At 53.6% G+C, this 16,182-nt stretch overlaps 2 protein-coding genes across 2 annotated transcripts; both read right to left on the reverse strand.

Annotated features, from left to right (window-relative positions):
* Positions 1-947: 947 nt before the first annotated feature.
* On the reverse strand, positions 948-2,205 carry HOXD1 (homeobox D1). The gene is made up of 3 exons (XM_054515424.1): positions 1,574-2,205; positions 1,331-1,518; positions 948-1,210 (listed from the first exon to the last, which is right to left on the reverse strand). The coding sequence occupies exons 1-3, from the start codon at positions 2,203-2,205 to the stop codon at positions 948-950; spliced, it is 1,083 nt and encodes a 360-aa protein (XP_054371399.1).
* An 8,262-nt stretch (positions 2,206-10,467) lies between these two features.
* Positions 10,468-12,137, reverse strand: HOXD3 (homeobox D3). The gene is made up of 2 exons (XM_036386855.1): positions 11,642-12,137; positions 10,468-11,219 (listed from the first exon to the last, which is right to left on the reverse strand). Exons 1-2 carry the CDS (start codon positions 12,135-12,137, stop codon positions 10,468-10,470), a joined length of 1,248 nt encoding a protein of 415 aa, XP_036242748.1.
* Between the last annotated feature and the right edge of the window lie 4,045 nt (positions 12,138-16,182).

The raw sequence follows: 16,182 nt of genomic DNA on the forward strand, positions 1-16,182 counted from the left end.
ACCATGAGATACAATGCAGACTGAGAGGGCTAAATGAACTGATTCTGGCCTTAGATGCTGCAAGAGGCTTTATATTGTCTACGGACATGTGAGGGGAGCTGGGAGTCAGCAGAATGGCCACTGGCCCATCCTGGGCTGCCCAGAGCCTCTGCAAGGGAAATCCCAGCACCTCTGCAGTTCAAAAGGGAACAGTTGCTCCTCTTAAGACTTTATTTCTTTTTACATTTTACCTCGCAGTTTTTTTCTGTCAAAAACAGACTTTTTACTAAATCAGTCACATCAGGAAAATAAATAGTAATGGATGGATGGATGGATGGATGGATGGATGATGAATGAATGAATGAATGAATGAATGAATGAATGAATGAATGAATGAATACAAGCAAAACCAGCCTCTTTTTTGCAGCAATTTTGCAAAGGGCAGGGCAGAAGACAAGGACACTTCTTTCAAAAGGGGATCTTGGATTCATGCCATGACCATCCCTGACCCTTCCTCTAAGAGGAAGTTTCCCTGTTCTCCTCTGCTCTGCCTTCTCGGGGTGTCTCCCCTTCTGTACCAACGCTGCCTGAGCCCATGGATCTGTCTTTTAAATGCAAAACGGAGAAAGGCTCGGGAGCATGGGGCAGCCCCTCCACGCACCCACTCCGCCCGAACCCGGGCCAGTTGGCAGAGCCGCTCGCTGCGCTGCCTTGGGGGAGCGGCGCTCTCCGCTAACTCCCGTCTGCACCCGCCCGCTGCCTCGGCCCGCTCCGACCCCGAGCAGCGGCGCTCCGGGCCGGCGGTTTTCCCTGAATCCTCATAAATAAAACTGTACATAAAGTTGCAACAGAAAAAGCAGCGGAACAGCACAGCCGCGGTCCGCGTGAAGGCACACCCGCGCCCGCCGGCCGCAGCTTCCCGCCCAGCCCCGACGTCCCCCGGGTCCCTCCGTGGGAGCGGCGGAGCCTCAGGCGGGGCCGCCCGGGACAGCGGCGGCGGGGGCGGCCAGCGCCTCCCGCTCCCGCTTCTTCTGCTTCATGCGGCGGTTCTGGAACCAGACCTTCACCTGGGCGTCGCGGAGGCGCAGCGAGCGGGCCACCTCGAGGCGGCGGGCCCGCGACAGGTACCGGCTGAAGTGAAACTCCTTCTCCAGCTCCGTGAGCTGCCGTGTGCTGAAGCTGGTGCGTGCGGAGCAGGCGGGCGCTTCCCCCCCGCACGGCGCCGCGCCGCCTGCAACGCCGAAAAACACCGCGCTTCAGCCGGGGCAAAGGCAGGGGGTGGAGGCAGGAGAAGGGCAGAGGGGAGCCGGGATGGGAGCAGCCCCCGCCCGCTCCCCGCCGCCCCACTCACTTCTCCCGGGCGGGCTCCGCTTCGCTCGCATCCACTCGAAGGTGCGGGGCGCCGCCGGGGCCGCCGCGGGAGCCGGGCAGCCGGGCGCGGGGGCGGCCCCGGGGCAGGGCGAGAGGTGCCGGAGCCCCCCGCCGCCCGCGCCCAGGCAGGGGCAGGGGCGCTCGGGGTCGGGCGGCGGCGAGCGGCCGCTCCCGGGAGGGATGGACGTGGCGTAGGCCGGCGGTCCGGCTCCCCGGGACGGGCGGCAGCCAGGGACCCAGCGCCGCCGGGGCAGCGGCCGCGTAGCCTAATGCCTGCGGCGGGGACGCGGCGCTGGCCGTGGTGCCCAGCGCCAGGAAGGCGCCGTCCCCTCGCTGGCGGTGCGGGGCCTGCGGGGCACCGCGGCACAGCCCCGGCGGAAAGGCGAGAGCAAAGTACCCCAGCTCCATGACCCACGGGGCAGCACCGCGCCCCGCGGGGCAATATTGCCCTAATATAGGCCCTGGAGCGGGGCACGTCCCGCCCCGCGGCCAATGGGAGCCCGGAGGGGCGAGCCCGAGCCGAGGGTCCCGGGCGCCCCCAGCTCCCCTGCCCGCGGCCGGCTGCCGGGGCTGGAGCGGGGCTGCAGGTGGGCAATCCTGCCGCGCCGCACCGGGATTCCCTCGGGACAGGCCGTTCCCCTGGGCTCTACGGAGTCTCCGCACACTTGGGACGTTTGCCGGGAGTTTCGAAGGTGAGCGAGCTGGCGCTTTCCCGCTATCCGGGCGCCCGTCTGCGCTCTCCTTTGCCCTGCAGCCGGCCAGACTCCTGGGGGCCCCCACGGGAGCCCACGCGGGCACTCCCCGGCCTCCCCACCCGGAGGCTGGGGCGAGGGGCGGGGTGCTGCTGCACCTCATGGCGCTTAATGGTCTCGTTCCGTCAGATAAGTGCTCTGCAGCCTCTCAAAAATGAATCTCCTCACCGTTAGCAGGCTCACACCGTTAATGGACTTTTATTTTTCCCTTGGCGATTCGGCATTGTTTACTGAGTGTTTATAGCTGGCAGAGAGCAGCAAGTTGCTCTACCCAGCCAAATCGTCCAACTCTCTCTTGGTTTTCAATCCCCCAGAATGGCAGGAAACAGCAACAAGGTGAAGGAGGTGAAATCTGGACTCCCGAAGTGATCATCTTTCCCTAAACGTCTCCAAGTGACGTTTGACCATCCAGTCTGAGCCACGCTGATGTTTGATTTGGGTAATGATCGGTTTCATCCAATGTCTCAGCCGATAACCATGTGTCAGTGCAGTTCAGAAGAGCAGAAGGGTGTGCTGGGCAGAGTACACCTGGGCTTTGGTGACTTGGGACTGGACCTACAAGGAACATGAAGAAGGGCTACATCATGCTGCTTTGAATTAGACTTGCAACCTTCTAATTCTTAGTAGGTGGATGTGGAGTCAGCGGGGAAATGCAAGGGTTGTACTTTATTTAAAAATATATTTTATTTCTAAACAAAAGCATGAAATTTGTATGCCTTCATCCATCATCCAGTGCCTTCCACTCAACAGCTCAAGAAGCTCTACAAGCTCTTGACAAAAGTGCCATTTGCTGTGGTCAGGAAGAGGCCACAAATTTTGCAAGGACCAAGCATGATGCCAACGTCAGGAAGGCAACCAGAATTCCCAGAGAAGGAAACATTTCACTGGATCCCCTGTGGATTTCAGAGGGCCAGACTGGTGACAGGAAAAGGATATAATGGGGTGACATAATCAGACCATTTCACTGACTCAGTATCAACTCTTTCCATGGAGATTTGTGCTCTGCAGTTCAGCTCCACCATTATGCCCAGCTGATGAATTCAGAGCAGATCTGGTGGGTTTTTCCTGCAGGGGCCCAGAGAGGACACATTGCTAGGACAGGCATGCACATCCTGCAGAGGTGCAGGAGCATTTCCCTGCACAAGGACTCTGATCAGTGACATGGCCTCCTATCAGCCCCTCTTTCTCCCCAGCTAATATTGTTCATCTACTATAAACCAACTCTTGTAGAGCAAAGGCTGGCTTTGTACAGATTATGTCTTAAGGGTGCTTGAACTTCAAGTCTACAGACACAGCAGTCACTGAAATCTCAGAGTCCTGACACTTGCTGTTCTCCCAGCACAGACTTGTTCACTCTGATGGGCTGTGCTGCCCTTATACTCCAATAATAGAGTACACCTAATTTCTATTTTCAGGGGGTGCAAGTATATAAATCAGGAGAACAGTTTAAATCAAATACACTTTGTCAGGAAACACACATTTGGAGGAAGGGGTTAAATTCTGGATGATGCAAACTTTCTCAGCATTCCCATGGCAATCAGAGCAGTTTGGAAAACATTATCTTCTGAAAAATCAGAAGCCTGGGAACACCAGGTTTTCTCTTTAGCAGAGAATGGCTGTCCATGCAGCAGAGCACCTGCGCTCTTCAGTCTCCTCTGCTGTAAAAATTCCTGCCTGCAGTGAAGGAAAGAAAATTGGCTTCAGAACAGGGCTGCTGCTTTATTTGGGTCTTGTGTTTGCAGAATGCAACTGGTTTAATTACACCTAAGACTATTCTAAATGCTAGAAAAGCTGTCTGTGTTCACACCAACATACGATCTTTCCATTTACCCAGCTGGATGCTGTTACGAGTTTCCTGTTCATTACCTGTTTGTTTTGGCAGGACTGTTCAAGGGTGACAAAAGCAGAAATCAGTGGCTAAATACAGGACAAACATCTCTTGTTGATATTCTGGCTTCTGAGGGAGGGCTTTATCTACATGCAGGAATTTCAGTATTCAGACTTAAAAAGTTAACTTCCAGTGATAGAGAATAGAGTGACTGAAGCTGGTTTTTTTTACAAGGAGTCTAATGGGAAAGATGAAGGACTCGTTGGATGCCAAAAGAAGGAAGAAGAAAAGTGGGGGAAAAAAGAATGTGAAGAACATGGTGCTGTCAGAGACAATTTGAGAATGGCTGGGAGGTTTAGGGATGCCTGTGTGAGTAGTCAAGTGATGGCAAGACAGGGGACCTGCTGGGGCAAAAACTCTGTAACAACAATGGACCAAATGAGTCCTTGTGTCACTCTGTTTCTGGGAGTATGTGGGCCTCTACAAAGCCTGAGAAAGCCACTGTGGAGCCCAGACATGATGTAGGAGCAAGTCCAGCCAAAAGCCCTGAGTCCCTGTTGGGTGCAGACACCAGCCCCTCACCCTAGGGAGGCTGCTTGAGCAGCCTGTGTTGAAGGCAATGGCAGCCTGAGCCACAGACACTGCTTTGAGGCTGGGACATGTGGCCTGTCTCCCTAGAGCAGGAGCCCACCCTCTGTGCTTGTAGCTGACACCCAGGAGATCCAAGAGATCCCTCCCCAGCCCCCAGCCTGGAAGGTGTGCATTACCTTGTCCTTACCCCTCTGCTGCTGCAGCAGTGCCAGCTGGGCAAAGCTGGTTCTCATTGCTAAGGGGGATGTACATCCATGGTGTGGAGACAGCTAGGGTGGGGATGGGCATCCTCAGGGGAGATAAGCAAATACTGGGAATTTAAGGAGTGGCCCTGTTAGCTCAAACAAACCACTAAAGGCTCCTGTGAGAAAGGCTATTACAGAAGGAGGGGAAGCTTTTGGGAGTTTATTTTGTAAAATGGGAATATACCCAGGGATGAACAGACACTTCAGGGCAGAGATTGGGAGTTGTTCTGGCACTGTAGGGAAGCCATCCTCAGCTCCTGCACTAGCACAGGCAGCCACAGCAACCCCTCAGGAAGGGGTGTTTCCCTCTGCCATCAATGTATCCCTGCAACAAGTTCCTCTTTCCCAGCTGACTCCTGGGACAGGAACCTCTGTTTTCCCAGTATGTGAGATTAACAACAAAGATCCTCTATATGAACACAGAGGATAGTCTATCCCTTCTTCTGTAAAGATTTGCTCTGAAGAGTGATTCCACGCTGGCCCCTTGCCATGTAAAGCCCTGTTTCCAGTCCCATGGCTGTGAATTTGTTGGGACAGAAATATTACACATCTTGATAACCCAGAGGTGTCAAGGTAAGCCATGCTGCTGTGTGCAAAATGGGTGCCAATGAGTTTGCAGCCAAGATTTCTGTCTTCTCTTGCCTTTCTTGCTCCCAAAGATCCTAAAATGTTTCTTAGAGGAAAGATTGAGGCTGTGTACCTCAATGAGCACAGGATTGCCTACCGCTCCCAAAACTTCAGCTGTTGCAAAAAAACTGCATGTCAGCAAATAAAAATTGAAGTGTTCAAGTCCTACATTCATGAGTATTTTTATCCAGAAGACGTCCATCCTGTCTAGTATAAATTCCTTGCTGTTTTCACTCTGCTTTGTGCTTATTGTCATTGCAGCTGAGCCTTTCTGTAATTCATCCCAGAACGTTCTGAAAGCTTCAGGACCCTGGGCTCCAAAAGGAGAGACAAAGACTCACCTCTGCTCCTGAGCAGCATCTGCAGAGGCTTAGGGATGTGCAGGCACAGGTACCTCACTGAGTCCCATTTTGTGTCTTGGCCTATGTGACCAAAGGGGTTCAGTCTTGCCCTGTTACTCCATGGCTCTCAGGCTCTGGAACTGTGTTCTGCTTCTGCTGGATGGGGTTTCTGCTCCAGTCCCAGCTGGCTCAGGTCCAAGCAGATGTAGGAGGACCCACTGTCGAGTAAAAAGTGCTCTTGGTGTGATTGCTGACCCTTAATAGAGCCAGCCCTGTCACTCCCCTGGCAGCCCCACTCCAAGCAAGCAGCACGGGGTACCCTCTGCTGCCTCTCACGTGGGACCAGAGAGGCATTGCCCATTCAGGGATTAACTTGCCATTCAATCCCTGGAAAGTGGCTGCAGCCAACGGAGCTCTGGCCCAGCTTACCTTGCACCTTTTAAAAGCAGAGGGATGTTGTTCATCAGTGTATAAGATGGCATGACACCCGGCCACCACCACGGCCCTAACTGCCCTGGCAGCACCAGCCCCTGTGTGCTGCCCACCCAGCTCCAGCCTGTGTTCCCAGGCAGGTGTGCAGTGCAGTGCTGGACACCTGGGCCTGCCCACCGTGCAGCACACTGTGCCTTTGCCAGGCTGCCACAGTGTGTGGCACTGGGCATGCACAGCAGGCTGGCATGTAGAAGATGGCATCACAACCTGCAGCTCCTTTCCTCTCTCCTCAGCTGACAGTTATCAGCAAGGCACCCTCCCAGAGGTAGACCAGCAGCCCCATCCCCTTTACCCTGTTTTTTCCCCTGGTCAAGTAGTCCTTTTAGTGCCTGGATGTCCCTGCAGGCTCTTTCAAAGGGCTTCCCATGAGGCTGGAGGAGTGCAGACACCCATATGGTGGATCCTGCCTTCAGACTTTTTGCCATGGAGCCCAAAAGACCCAGCTGGCCCTCAAGAAAGTCAGGGGACTTCTAGTTGATGTTGGTGGGTTCCCCTTTCTTAGCCAGCCTCCTCCTTGCATTCCTTTGCCTCCTGGGTGTGCAGCCAGCTGCATCCTCTTCATCTTTGGACAAGGTTGCCTGCAGCCCCAGATGACCCTGGTGTGGTCTCATAGTGGAAGCCATGGGGGTGCCCCTGAGTCCCTGGCCTGCCCATGGAGCAGGGCTGAGAGCCTGCAGTGTCTGCTCAGGAAGCACTTGCTAATGGAGCAGGAGGCATTTGGCTTTGTTTTTCCAGCCAAACACAAGTGGCACCTACAAAACTGTGGCATCCCTGGAAGCCCCTGGCTGTGGCTGTCTAGGGTCCCTGCCCTGGTGCTGCTAACCAGGCCATGCACAGTGGGACACTGATGGGCCCCCCCTCCAAAAGAAACAGGATGCAAAAGGGTGGCTCAGCCCTGCACTCACTGCATGGAGATAACACAAAGCCTCTGCTCCTTTTTGCACTGGGGAAACTGCTGGAATGCCATTAAATGGTGGGTTACTGTAAAGGCCAAACCAGAAAGTGGAGACCCAAACCCCACTGGTCTGAACAAAATAATTTGCATGGCCTCACTGAAGCTCCGTGCACCCCTGACACCTCCCAGCCAGTGCTCTCAGCAGCTGCCTATCCCAAATAGTGCAACATCACTGCCAGCATTTAGAGGGCCTTGCTCACTGACCCTTTTATGGGTCTGGAGCAGATGGAGGGAGCAGGGAAGGAGAGGAAGGGTGCTGTGCCTTCTATTTGTAAAGAAAGGCAAAGGTAAGATCAGCCCCAGGCCTGGCCTTGGCTGACTAGTTGTGTTTTAAATAGGTGACTGGAGTTCATCACATCAGATGCTCTTGCAAAGGAGCTGAGCTCCTGATGAGTGTAAAAGGGGGTTGTTTATAATTTATGGGTTTTAAACGATGGGCCAAGAAAAAGTCTGGCTTGTGCCAAAGAGTATCTCTCCTCTAGATTGCTGATGCTTGTACAAACATTGTAAAAATGCCAGCAATCTTGCTAAAGTTACATTACTTCTAATAATTAGGTTATCATCACGGACTTCTACTGCATTACAAAGAAGACACCTCTGCCAGAGTCACGGAGAAGAAAGTGAGTTTATTTACAAGAAGATTCTCCCTCACACAAGCTCCTCCTCCCCCCCTGGAAACCATGGCTGCTGGCCCTGTCTTCCTGCAACATGAAAGGAATTCAGGGCAGTGGGCCTCAGTAACACCGTGTTTGTGGTCAGGGCTCCTCTGAACTCCCTTCCTTCCCCAGATCTCTAAACAGCCTTTTCTTTCTTACCAGATTTAATGAAGGACTAATAGTGTAAGTCAGGGCAGACACTGTTTGACTAACAGCCTGCAGAGCACAAAGCAAAAGGGAGAAGGACACTGGGTGTCCTGCAGAAATGGTGGTGCCTTGCTGTTTCACAGATAGAAGCAGGTGAAGCAAAATATATTGCGTTTCAAGAACACACAAAAAAACCTACATGGAGAATTTTGTTTGTGGGCACACTCATGGCAGAAAGTTTTGGAGAGACAAACATATGTATATATTTATGGCATATTACAGAAGTATAAATCACAAGTGGTGTCTAGCATTACTTTTTGTGTTGTTTGTATGTTTTATTTACTCCTGGGTGGTGCTTCCATAGAATACAATTTTATGGCTTAAAAGGGTTAAAATATGTCTCCAAACAAAGAATTTTATTCTGTTCTGTTTTGTTTACAGATCTGTAACACATATATCCAAATTTGCTTGGTTAAAAGTGGAATTTAACAAAAGATACACTTTTCACTGTAGCACAGCATTGTTGAAATCTCACAGAGGGGAAAACAAAACCCTAAGTAATATTTTGAATCATTAGTGCTCAGCTGAACAAAAATACCAAATGGCAAGGAAGAAAGCAGGGATGGGAAAGAAAAGAAGAATAAATAAAAGAAAACTTGTCTGTCTTGACCAGAATGGGAGGTGGCAAAATATTTCTCACAATAGGAATGCCAGGTCTGTCATTAGAGGATGGAGTAGGAGCTGCAGTGTTTGTCAAACTGGAAAGCGATGCATCAGAAGCTTTGGTGGGGAATATAGAAGTTTGGATTAATATTTAACTCGACACTTTTAGAAAGAGACAAGAATAGTCTTCTCAGAGCAATATATACTGTCAGGAAGAGACTTTAATCACAGCGTTTACAAAAGAAGTATCTCTGTAAATCCAGCGAGTTCAATACAGCCGTGTAACTAGAGAGGAGGAAACACGAGGGTTCAGAGCACCGTTCCCTTTCTTTTTCCTATTTTTTAATCTTCTCGTTACTTTATTTTTTTCTTCCCCGTGTTAACTGTCCTGTTGGTGGCAGGGGGAGGTGGCGGTGCCCGCTGCCGCGGTCAGGCCGGGTGGGACTGTCCTTGCCGGGCACCGGGGGAGCGCGGCGGCACCGCCCAGCCCCTGCCCGCGCCCCGTCTCAGCTTCTCCCTTCGGCTGTGTGTATCTGATTGTCAATTTTCTTTCAAAGTTTACATTTATGAAAAAAAAAAAAAACCAAAAAAAAAAAAAACAAACCAAGAGGAAAAGCTCGGCCCTCCAAAGATGTCTAAAAATTGATTTATGGTTAGTAAAAGACAACAGTATAAAAATAACAAAGGAGGTGGCAGCTGCTGCACAGATTGCTATGGAGACCCTAATGAAATTAGCACTATCAGAGGGTTTCTAATTTTTTTGCCTTCTAAGCTTCTAATTTCTTTTCTATTTTGGATAGCCAGAGTGTAATTAAAAAAAAAAAAAAAAAAAAAAGAAAGAAAAGAAAAGAAAACAGCCCACCGAAATAATATGCGCTATACATATCCAGCCAATAAATAAATGTTAACCTCACCGAGGTTTTCATATTCAGGATTTGATCTGAAACAAGATGGCCAAGAGCCCCTCTTTGTAGATCGCCTCCTCAAAGCGGCTGCGCCTCCATCTAAAGGTGGCTTCACGCGGCCGAGCCAGCTGCCGGCCAAGCCACCGAGGCGCTCGAGTGGGGCCAGCCGATTAGAAATAAATACTTTAAAAATACTTTCAATATTTTTTAAAGTGTAACGGCTCTTTGTGTGATGCCACAGTTTGTTTTACTCTATTAATGATTTACGACTTGCTGTCTTAATTAATCCTTACATAAACTACAAACACCAGCCACTGTTACAACTGTTCAAGACTACTCTCTCAACTAGCTCAGACCGATTATACTAAATAGGTGAAACGTAAGTCACCACGGACCTGAATCCCTCTCCCGAAGTATTGGTGAAGAAACTCTACAAATACCCACATAAATACATTAAGACGAGGATAAATAATCAGTGATACAAAAAATGTCTCGCTTAAAATAATAAATACATATCATTTAGTCCAATGCGATCCTTACGTTACGGAAGAACTCATAAATTAACTTCTCTGAAATAAGCTTACGCGCGGGCGAGTTCCGACGGCTCACGACTGGTCTAAAACACCTCAGCATGACGCGCTGCTAACACTACAGCATCTCTAAGACTTACCTTCAAGTACATCATTACCAGCTTATCAGTCCCTCGGTTGGCAGTATATTGCACTGTCATGCTTAAAACAGCTCTAAGAGAAAGGCTCCTGCTCACGGACCTACTCGGGGCTGCGGAAGAAAGAAGGGAGCTGCTAAGGGAGACAAATCCACTAATACTGTTGGCACTCGAGAGCACAGTAACACTGTCCCGTCAGAAAAGTGAGGTAATGGAGAGGGGAGCGGGGCCCGCTGGCCGCCGCCCCGCTACAGATGCGTGAGCTTGGGCGCCTCCTGCATCCGTCCCTGAGAGGTGTGGTGAGAGGAAAGGTCCGTGTAGGTAGGGTGGGGGTCGCAAGGTCCGTGGTGGTGGCCGCCGGGGATCTGGGCGGCGCAGCTGTAGTCCACGCTGGCGGAGGAGGGGTGCTGCAGGTGCCCCAGGTTGAACATGGGGCCCGAGGCCGGCATGGAGTCCACGAAGTTGCCCCCCACGTAGACGGGGCTGCCCTGCAGGCTGGGGTTGGCGAAGCCGCCGCCGCCGCTCTGCATGGGGTGGGGGTCGTACTCCGCGCCCGCGTAGCGCTTCTGCTGCGGCAGGCAGCTGCTGAGCGGCGCCGTGTAGGCGGCCAGCCCGTACATGCTCTGCTGGGACTTGGCGAACGAGGTGGGCGAGGGCGCGTCGTAGCTGAGGCTGTTGACGCCGGGGAGCTGGCTGGAGTAGCCGACGTGGTTTGGGCCGCTTAGAGGGGGGCTGCGGTCCGGGGACTGTCCGACGGGGGAGTGCATGATGCCTTTGGCTTTTTGGTCCTTTTTGTACTTCATCCGGCGGTTCTGGAACCAGATCTTGATCTGCCGCTCGGTCAGGTTCAGGAGGTTGGCCATCTCCACGCGGCGTGGCCGGCACAGGTAGCGATTGAAGTGAAACTCCTTCTCCAGCTCCACCAGCTGCGCGCTCGTGTAGGCTGTTCGCACCCTCTTGGAGGCCGGCCCGGGGGGGCTCTTGTCCTCACAGCTCTCTCCTGCGGGGAAGAGGCACAAAGAGACATTGGTTCCCCCCACGAAAGACAGCCCCCCCTTCCTCCCGGGGTCCCTTGGAAACCTGCTATACCCTCTCGCTCTGTCGGCGCCCGGGGAGGGGGTGCAGAGGGCCCGGGGGCGGCCTCCCCCTCCTCCCTGCCCCATACACACCCTCCCGCAGCTGCCTCCCCCCAGAGACACCGACCAGGCGTCCCCGGCTCCCCGCCCCAGGCCTGTCCCACCTGCAGCGCCCGGCAGGGCTGGGACCCCTCAGCGGGGTGGGGTGGGGTGATAGGAGGGAGATGGCAGCTAGAGGAGTAGCAGACAAGGCCCGGAGCAGGAGCTCAGCCCGAGGCGCTCAGCCCGAGGGACTCAGCCCTGCTCTCCGGGCGAGCAGTGGGTCGGGGCGGGGGTTTTGGGCTACCTGGGGGGGCGCAGGTGCTTTTCTGCTTGGAGTTCTGCCGGGACTCCTTCATCCAAGGAAATATCTGCTTGCTGAGGGTGGCGCTGGCCGAGCCCGAGGAGTTGGGGCCCCCTTTGGCTTTCTTCGGGGGGGGCACACTGGGAGGGGGGTTGGGCGGGGAAGAGGGCGGCAGGGCCGGGGGCTGATGCTCGCCGATCCCCGGGGGCTGGCTGCCCCCAGGGCCGCCCCCGCCCGGCCGCATGCAGCTCCCGCTCAGCTCGCTGCCCTTGTGGGCCGGAGCGCGGCCGGGCGCCGAGCCCTGGACGGAGCAGGCGGAGCCGGGGTACTCGCCGTCCAGGCCGGCCTGGCCGTAGGGCTGGTGGGCCGCGCCGTAGGGGTAGGCGTCGGCCTTGCTGTAGGTGTAGCCCCCGAAGAGCCCCGCGTTGTCGTAGTAGGCGGCTTTCTGCATCCTCTGCTCTGCGATCGCCGAGGCCCGCGGCCCCCGCTCAAATAACATTGACCGCCGCCCCGCGCCTCACGTCCTCGGCCCTGGCCACTCGCAGCCACCTGGGCAGGGAAACAGCAGGGACACAAAAATGACTTTTAAAGGGGGAAACCGGCTGGTAGCGGCTGGCACGGGCCGGTCCCAGCACCCCCCGCACCCCGGCACCTTCGGCCTCGGCCTCCCATCCAGGGGAGGGCTGGGGGACATCAAGGAAGGAGCAGGGGACCCAAAGAAGGACCAGGGGACGAAAAGGGAGGAGCAGGATCACCAGGCAGGAGTCAGGGCAAACTGGGCCACACCAAGCAGAGAGCAGAGCACACCAGGGAAGGACCCGAGCCACTGCAGGGAAAGAGCCACCCGAGAGCCAGGGTGCGGGGGGAACGGAGCACATGGGCGGGACATCCTACAGGCCACCTTTTGAAGCATTTTGGGGGATGTTTTATTTGCTTTGTTTTGCCTTTGGACCATTCCCGCTCGAGTTTGGCTGGATCGGGTTGTGGGCAAGCTCTCTCAGTGACAACTGTGCTGGGTGGTGTCCCCAAAGAGCCAGTGGCCCATTTCGGCCGAGAGCATCGCGCCCCCCGCCCGGCACGCGTGCGCACGGCCCTGCACGGCTGACATGATGGATGGAGCCCGGGCTGCGGCCGGGCAGAGGCAGAAAAATCCCGTCCCCTTTGTAAACCCGCCCTTCTTCTTTCCCCGGATTCCTCCAGAGTTAAAGTATAACCGGCGCCATTCACTCCCTTTACTTTGCACTATAAAGGAAGTCGCAGGTCAGCTCCCCTATTTTAATTCTGTAATGAATTAAATTCCCTCACCCAACGTTTCTCGTCCCTTTTATTTGTACCCAGTAGAAAGAACCTGAGACATTTGTGATAATTTTTAGAGGGTTCTTTTCTTTTTTCGGCCGGCAAACTTATGGCTCTCCCCTCCCCGCCCCCCGGCTGCCACATGAGGCTGCTCCCACCGAAAGCGCACGGTCCCCTTAGGGCAGATGTTTTGAGGCAGGGTGCTGTTACCTTTCTCCTTGCTGCTCCCATAACTTCTCTGTGCTTAGTACAAGATGGAAATGTTCTGCAATTTTGGTGCGGCTTTTTAATATTCCCTGCTCCTATTTTTCTTGTGGGGTAGGGGTTTTCTCTGACACTATTGGTAATTTTGTAAATTAGCACATACTTCACCTGACAATATAAGTCTGTAAATCGACATATCTTGATACTTCCTTGTATTTCTGCAGGATTTAAGCCTACTAATATACCAGAGAAAAGTGGCTAGAAATCTTTAAAAGATGTCCGACAATTAGAGTTCTCCTGCCTATACTCATGCAATATTAGGAGAGTACTCTTCCTTCTCTCGCAAGTACCGCTGGTCCCGCCAAATATCCTTGATCTGTTCTCTAAAATTCACCGGGAAACACATCTCTGTAAGTGAAAATAACCTCAGCGAGCTGCGATTCACAGCCGCTCTCGACGGTTTATCCCGTGTCACAGACCGCCGGGGTCCTTTTCTTTCCTAAACAAAAGCTTGAGATGATCTGTGGAGCTGACAGAACGGGAACTGTTTTTCTCTCCTGGAAAATTTTTGTTTAAAAAGTCTGCAGAAATGGACGGTGGCAATAAAAATGAGTTTTAATACGATGTAATAATCTTGACGAGTCTTGGACGTATTTTTGTCCAAATAACTCTGTCTCTCTTTTCCCACTTCTGTCTTCTACATTTTCGGGACCGGTCTGGACTGAGGACTTTTGTTAGCACAACACTGCCTTAAGCGTAGGCTTTTATATGCCTTGTGAAATATAGTTCCCAAAAGAATACACAGAATCTTAAGAAAGAATATTGCTGTTAAGCTGTTAAAAGCCTTATTTCTTTTCTGAAATACCAACTGCTTGTGAACTCTGCTTGAACCTAAAAAGGAGGCTATGGGCCATAAATCACATGGACAATGCTCAACTGTTTGGTGGCTCATCTTTAGATCTTAAAAAGAGAGAGAGGGAGAGAAAGAGGGAGAGGGAGACCCATCCAGGGTTTGATTTTCCACGAGTAAAAGGCCCGGGGTGATGTTTTTATAGGTAACACCAAAGCAAGGGCTCAACACTTGGTGGTTTGGCCAGAAAGAGCCTACAGGGGAAAAAAAAAAAAAAAAATAGTGACATCCAAATGGTGAGGCCGAGCCGTGGGAGGTGGGCTTGGAGGCACCCAGGGTAGGAAACCGCAAAGTATCCATGTCTGTGTTTCAGATTTCCCTTCTTCCTCTCCAGAAAGGTTAACCTCATCTGAACTGTTAGGCGTCGCACATGATAATGGGACTTTTTGTCCTGCCACTGGTTCCAGTGCTTTCGCGGGATGCCGAGACTCTCACGGCTGTGTCCGGAGAGCAGCTGGGAGCCCCGGCGTCCCCGGCTGGCCCAGGCTGACACCGGCCCGCCGCTGCCAGCCGCTCTCCTCCCGACACTTTCATATTAAGCAGTTCTCTACTAAAACTTCCACTACACTTAATTCTGCTTCGGATCGATATCTAATATGATACCGAATAAATAAGAGGCGGTGAGAGCGGCCAGCGAAGCGGTTATTAAAGCAGCCGGAGCTCTCAGGGTGCATATCAATGCACCTGTCATTGCGGTTGTAGCAAAATTTATGACTGCTAGCGCCGTGGCAGTAAACGCTCCGGCCAGGAATGAAAAGGAAAACACTTCCCAAGCCCCGGCACTTTCAGAAGTGCAAAGCAGCCGGCGCGTAGGAGGGAGCCCGGCAAAAGAATCCCCCGCTCGGCACGTTTCCCGGCCGCCGGCCCGGGGCAGCCCTGTATATAAGGAAAGCGCTGGGGCCGCCGCCGGGCCCGGCCGCAAGCAGGGCAGCCGGGCACCCACCGCTGGGGCTGCGCCCGAGCCGGGCATGTCCCGTCTCTGAGAGCTCTGGGGAGCGCGAACGGGCCCTGCGAGACACGGAGCGGTGGCCGCCGTGGGGCCTCTTAAACCAGCTATGGAGCCCCCCGGGATCCACCCGCTCCCCGCGCCTGGGTCTGGGCCTTGGCTGCTCCCCAGCCGGGCCCGACTTCGCGGAGCAGGGGCGGCTTTCAGCGGGGCTTTCTGCGGGCCGCTCTTTATCTGACGGGGCGCCGCCGCCGCCCGGGTTCCGCCGAGCAGCTCTCCCCGTTCGGCGGGCGCGGGCCGGGGCAGGGCCGGGGCCGGGCTGTGCTCCCTGCGACGGGCCTGTCGCGATAGGGAAAGCGAGAGATGGATGGAAAAGGAAATTTAGAGAACTCACCAAACTTACGTTTTTTCTTGATTTTTGACTTTAACTGTGTGAGTAGGATCTTCAGGTTCCTTTGGATAATCCGTGGGCACGGACCTGCAACAGAAGTGATAACTCTCAGCGGAAACTGCTTTGTTTTGGACTTTCTTCCTTAGGACTTTGTTAATAAATGCACATCTCGTCCGCAGCCCCTCACCGTGTCTTTCCGTCCGCGTCAGATCTTTTACCAGACAAAGGGTAGATGTTTCTCTTCATTTATTAATAGAGCTTTGAGAGAGGCGGGGAGCAAACAAACGTGCAAAATGCTCCGGTTGCGGGTGGGAGCCGGGCAGGGCGGCCTGCGGCAGCCGCTCCGACGGGCCCGCACACCCATGCCTGCCTTCCCGAGCAGCCAGCCCAGCCAGCGCACGGGGGAAAGGGAGCGCCTTTGCGGGGCAGCTGCGGGCACCTTCGAGGGTCGCAAGCACCTCTCCGGCCGCCCGCACCCACGGCCCGCGAGGAGTTCCGCGGAAACGAAGCTAGCGCGGGTCTCTCTCCATTTCTCCCCCCAGACACCGAATAAGACCGAGAGAAAAACAAGCGAAGAAGTCCCAGCATTGAAAATGCGCTGCAAACGTTTGCGTCTCGAAATTAGTATTTTGCCTTTGTCTGTGCAATGTGTCGATTCAGGACTTTAAGAACTTAAGAGTGCTAGAAAATCCCCCACAAAGAAGCCTAGGTCATTATAAAGACGATATCTAGCCACCATAAGCCTTTGAAATGACCTTTGGCTCGTATAGCAATAACTCACCACTTAATGAACAACC

The sequence above is a fragment of the Molothrus ater genome, chromosome 7 (genome assembly GCF_012460135.2).
Source record: "Molothrus ater isolate BHLD 08-10-18 breed brown headed cowbird chromosome 7, BPBGC_Mater_1.1, whole genome shotgun sequence".
Taxonomy (NCBI): domain Eukaryota; kingdom Metazoa; phylum Chordata; class Aves; order Passeriformes; family Icteridae; genus Molothrus; species Molothrus ater.

Excerpts from the sequence above, each read along its gene's own strand:
- HOXD1 (XM_054515424.1), bottom strand. The coding sequence starts at position 2,205 with ATGAGGTGCAGCAGCACCCCGCCCCTCGCCCCAGCCTCCGGGTGGGGA. Across the intron at positions 1,519-1,573 it reads GCGCTGGGTCCCTGGCTGCC|CGGCCGCTCGCCGCCGCCCG; the intron begins GCCCGTCCCGGG and ends CCCTCCCGGGAG. Across the intron at positions 1,211-1,330 it reads GCGGAGCCCGCCCGGGAGAA|GCGGCGCGGCGCCGTGCGGG; the intron begins GTGAGTGGGGCG and ends TCGGCGTTGCAG.
- HOXD3 (XM_036386855.1), bottom strand. The coding sequence starts at position 12,137 with ATGTTATTTGAGCGGGGGCCGCGGGCCTCGGCGATCGCAGAGCAGAGG. Across the intron at positions 11,220-11,641 it reads AAGCACCTGCGCCCCCCCAG|GAGAGAGCTGTGAGGACAAG; the intron begins GTAGCCCAAAAC and ends TCTTCCCCGCAG.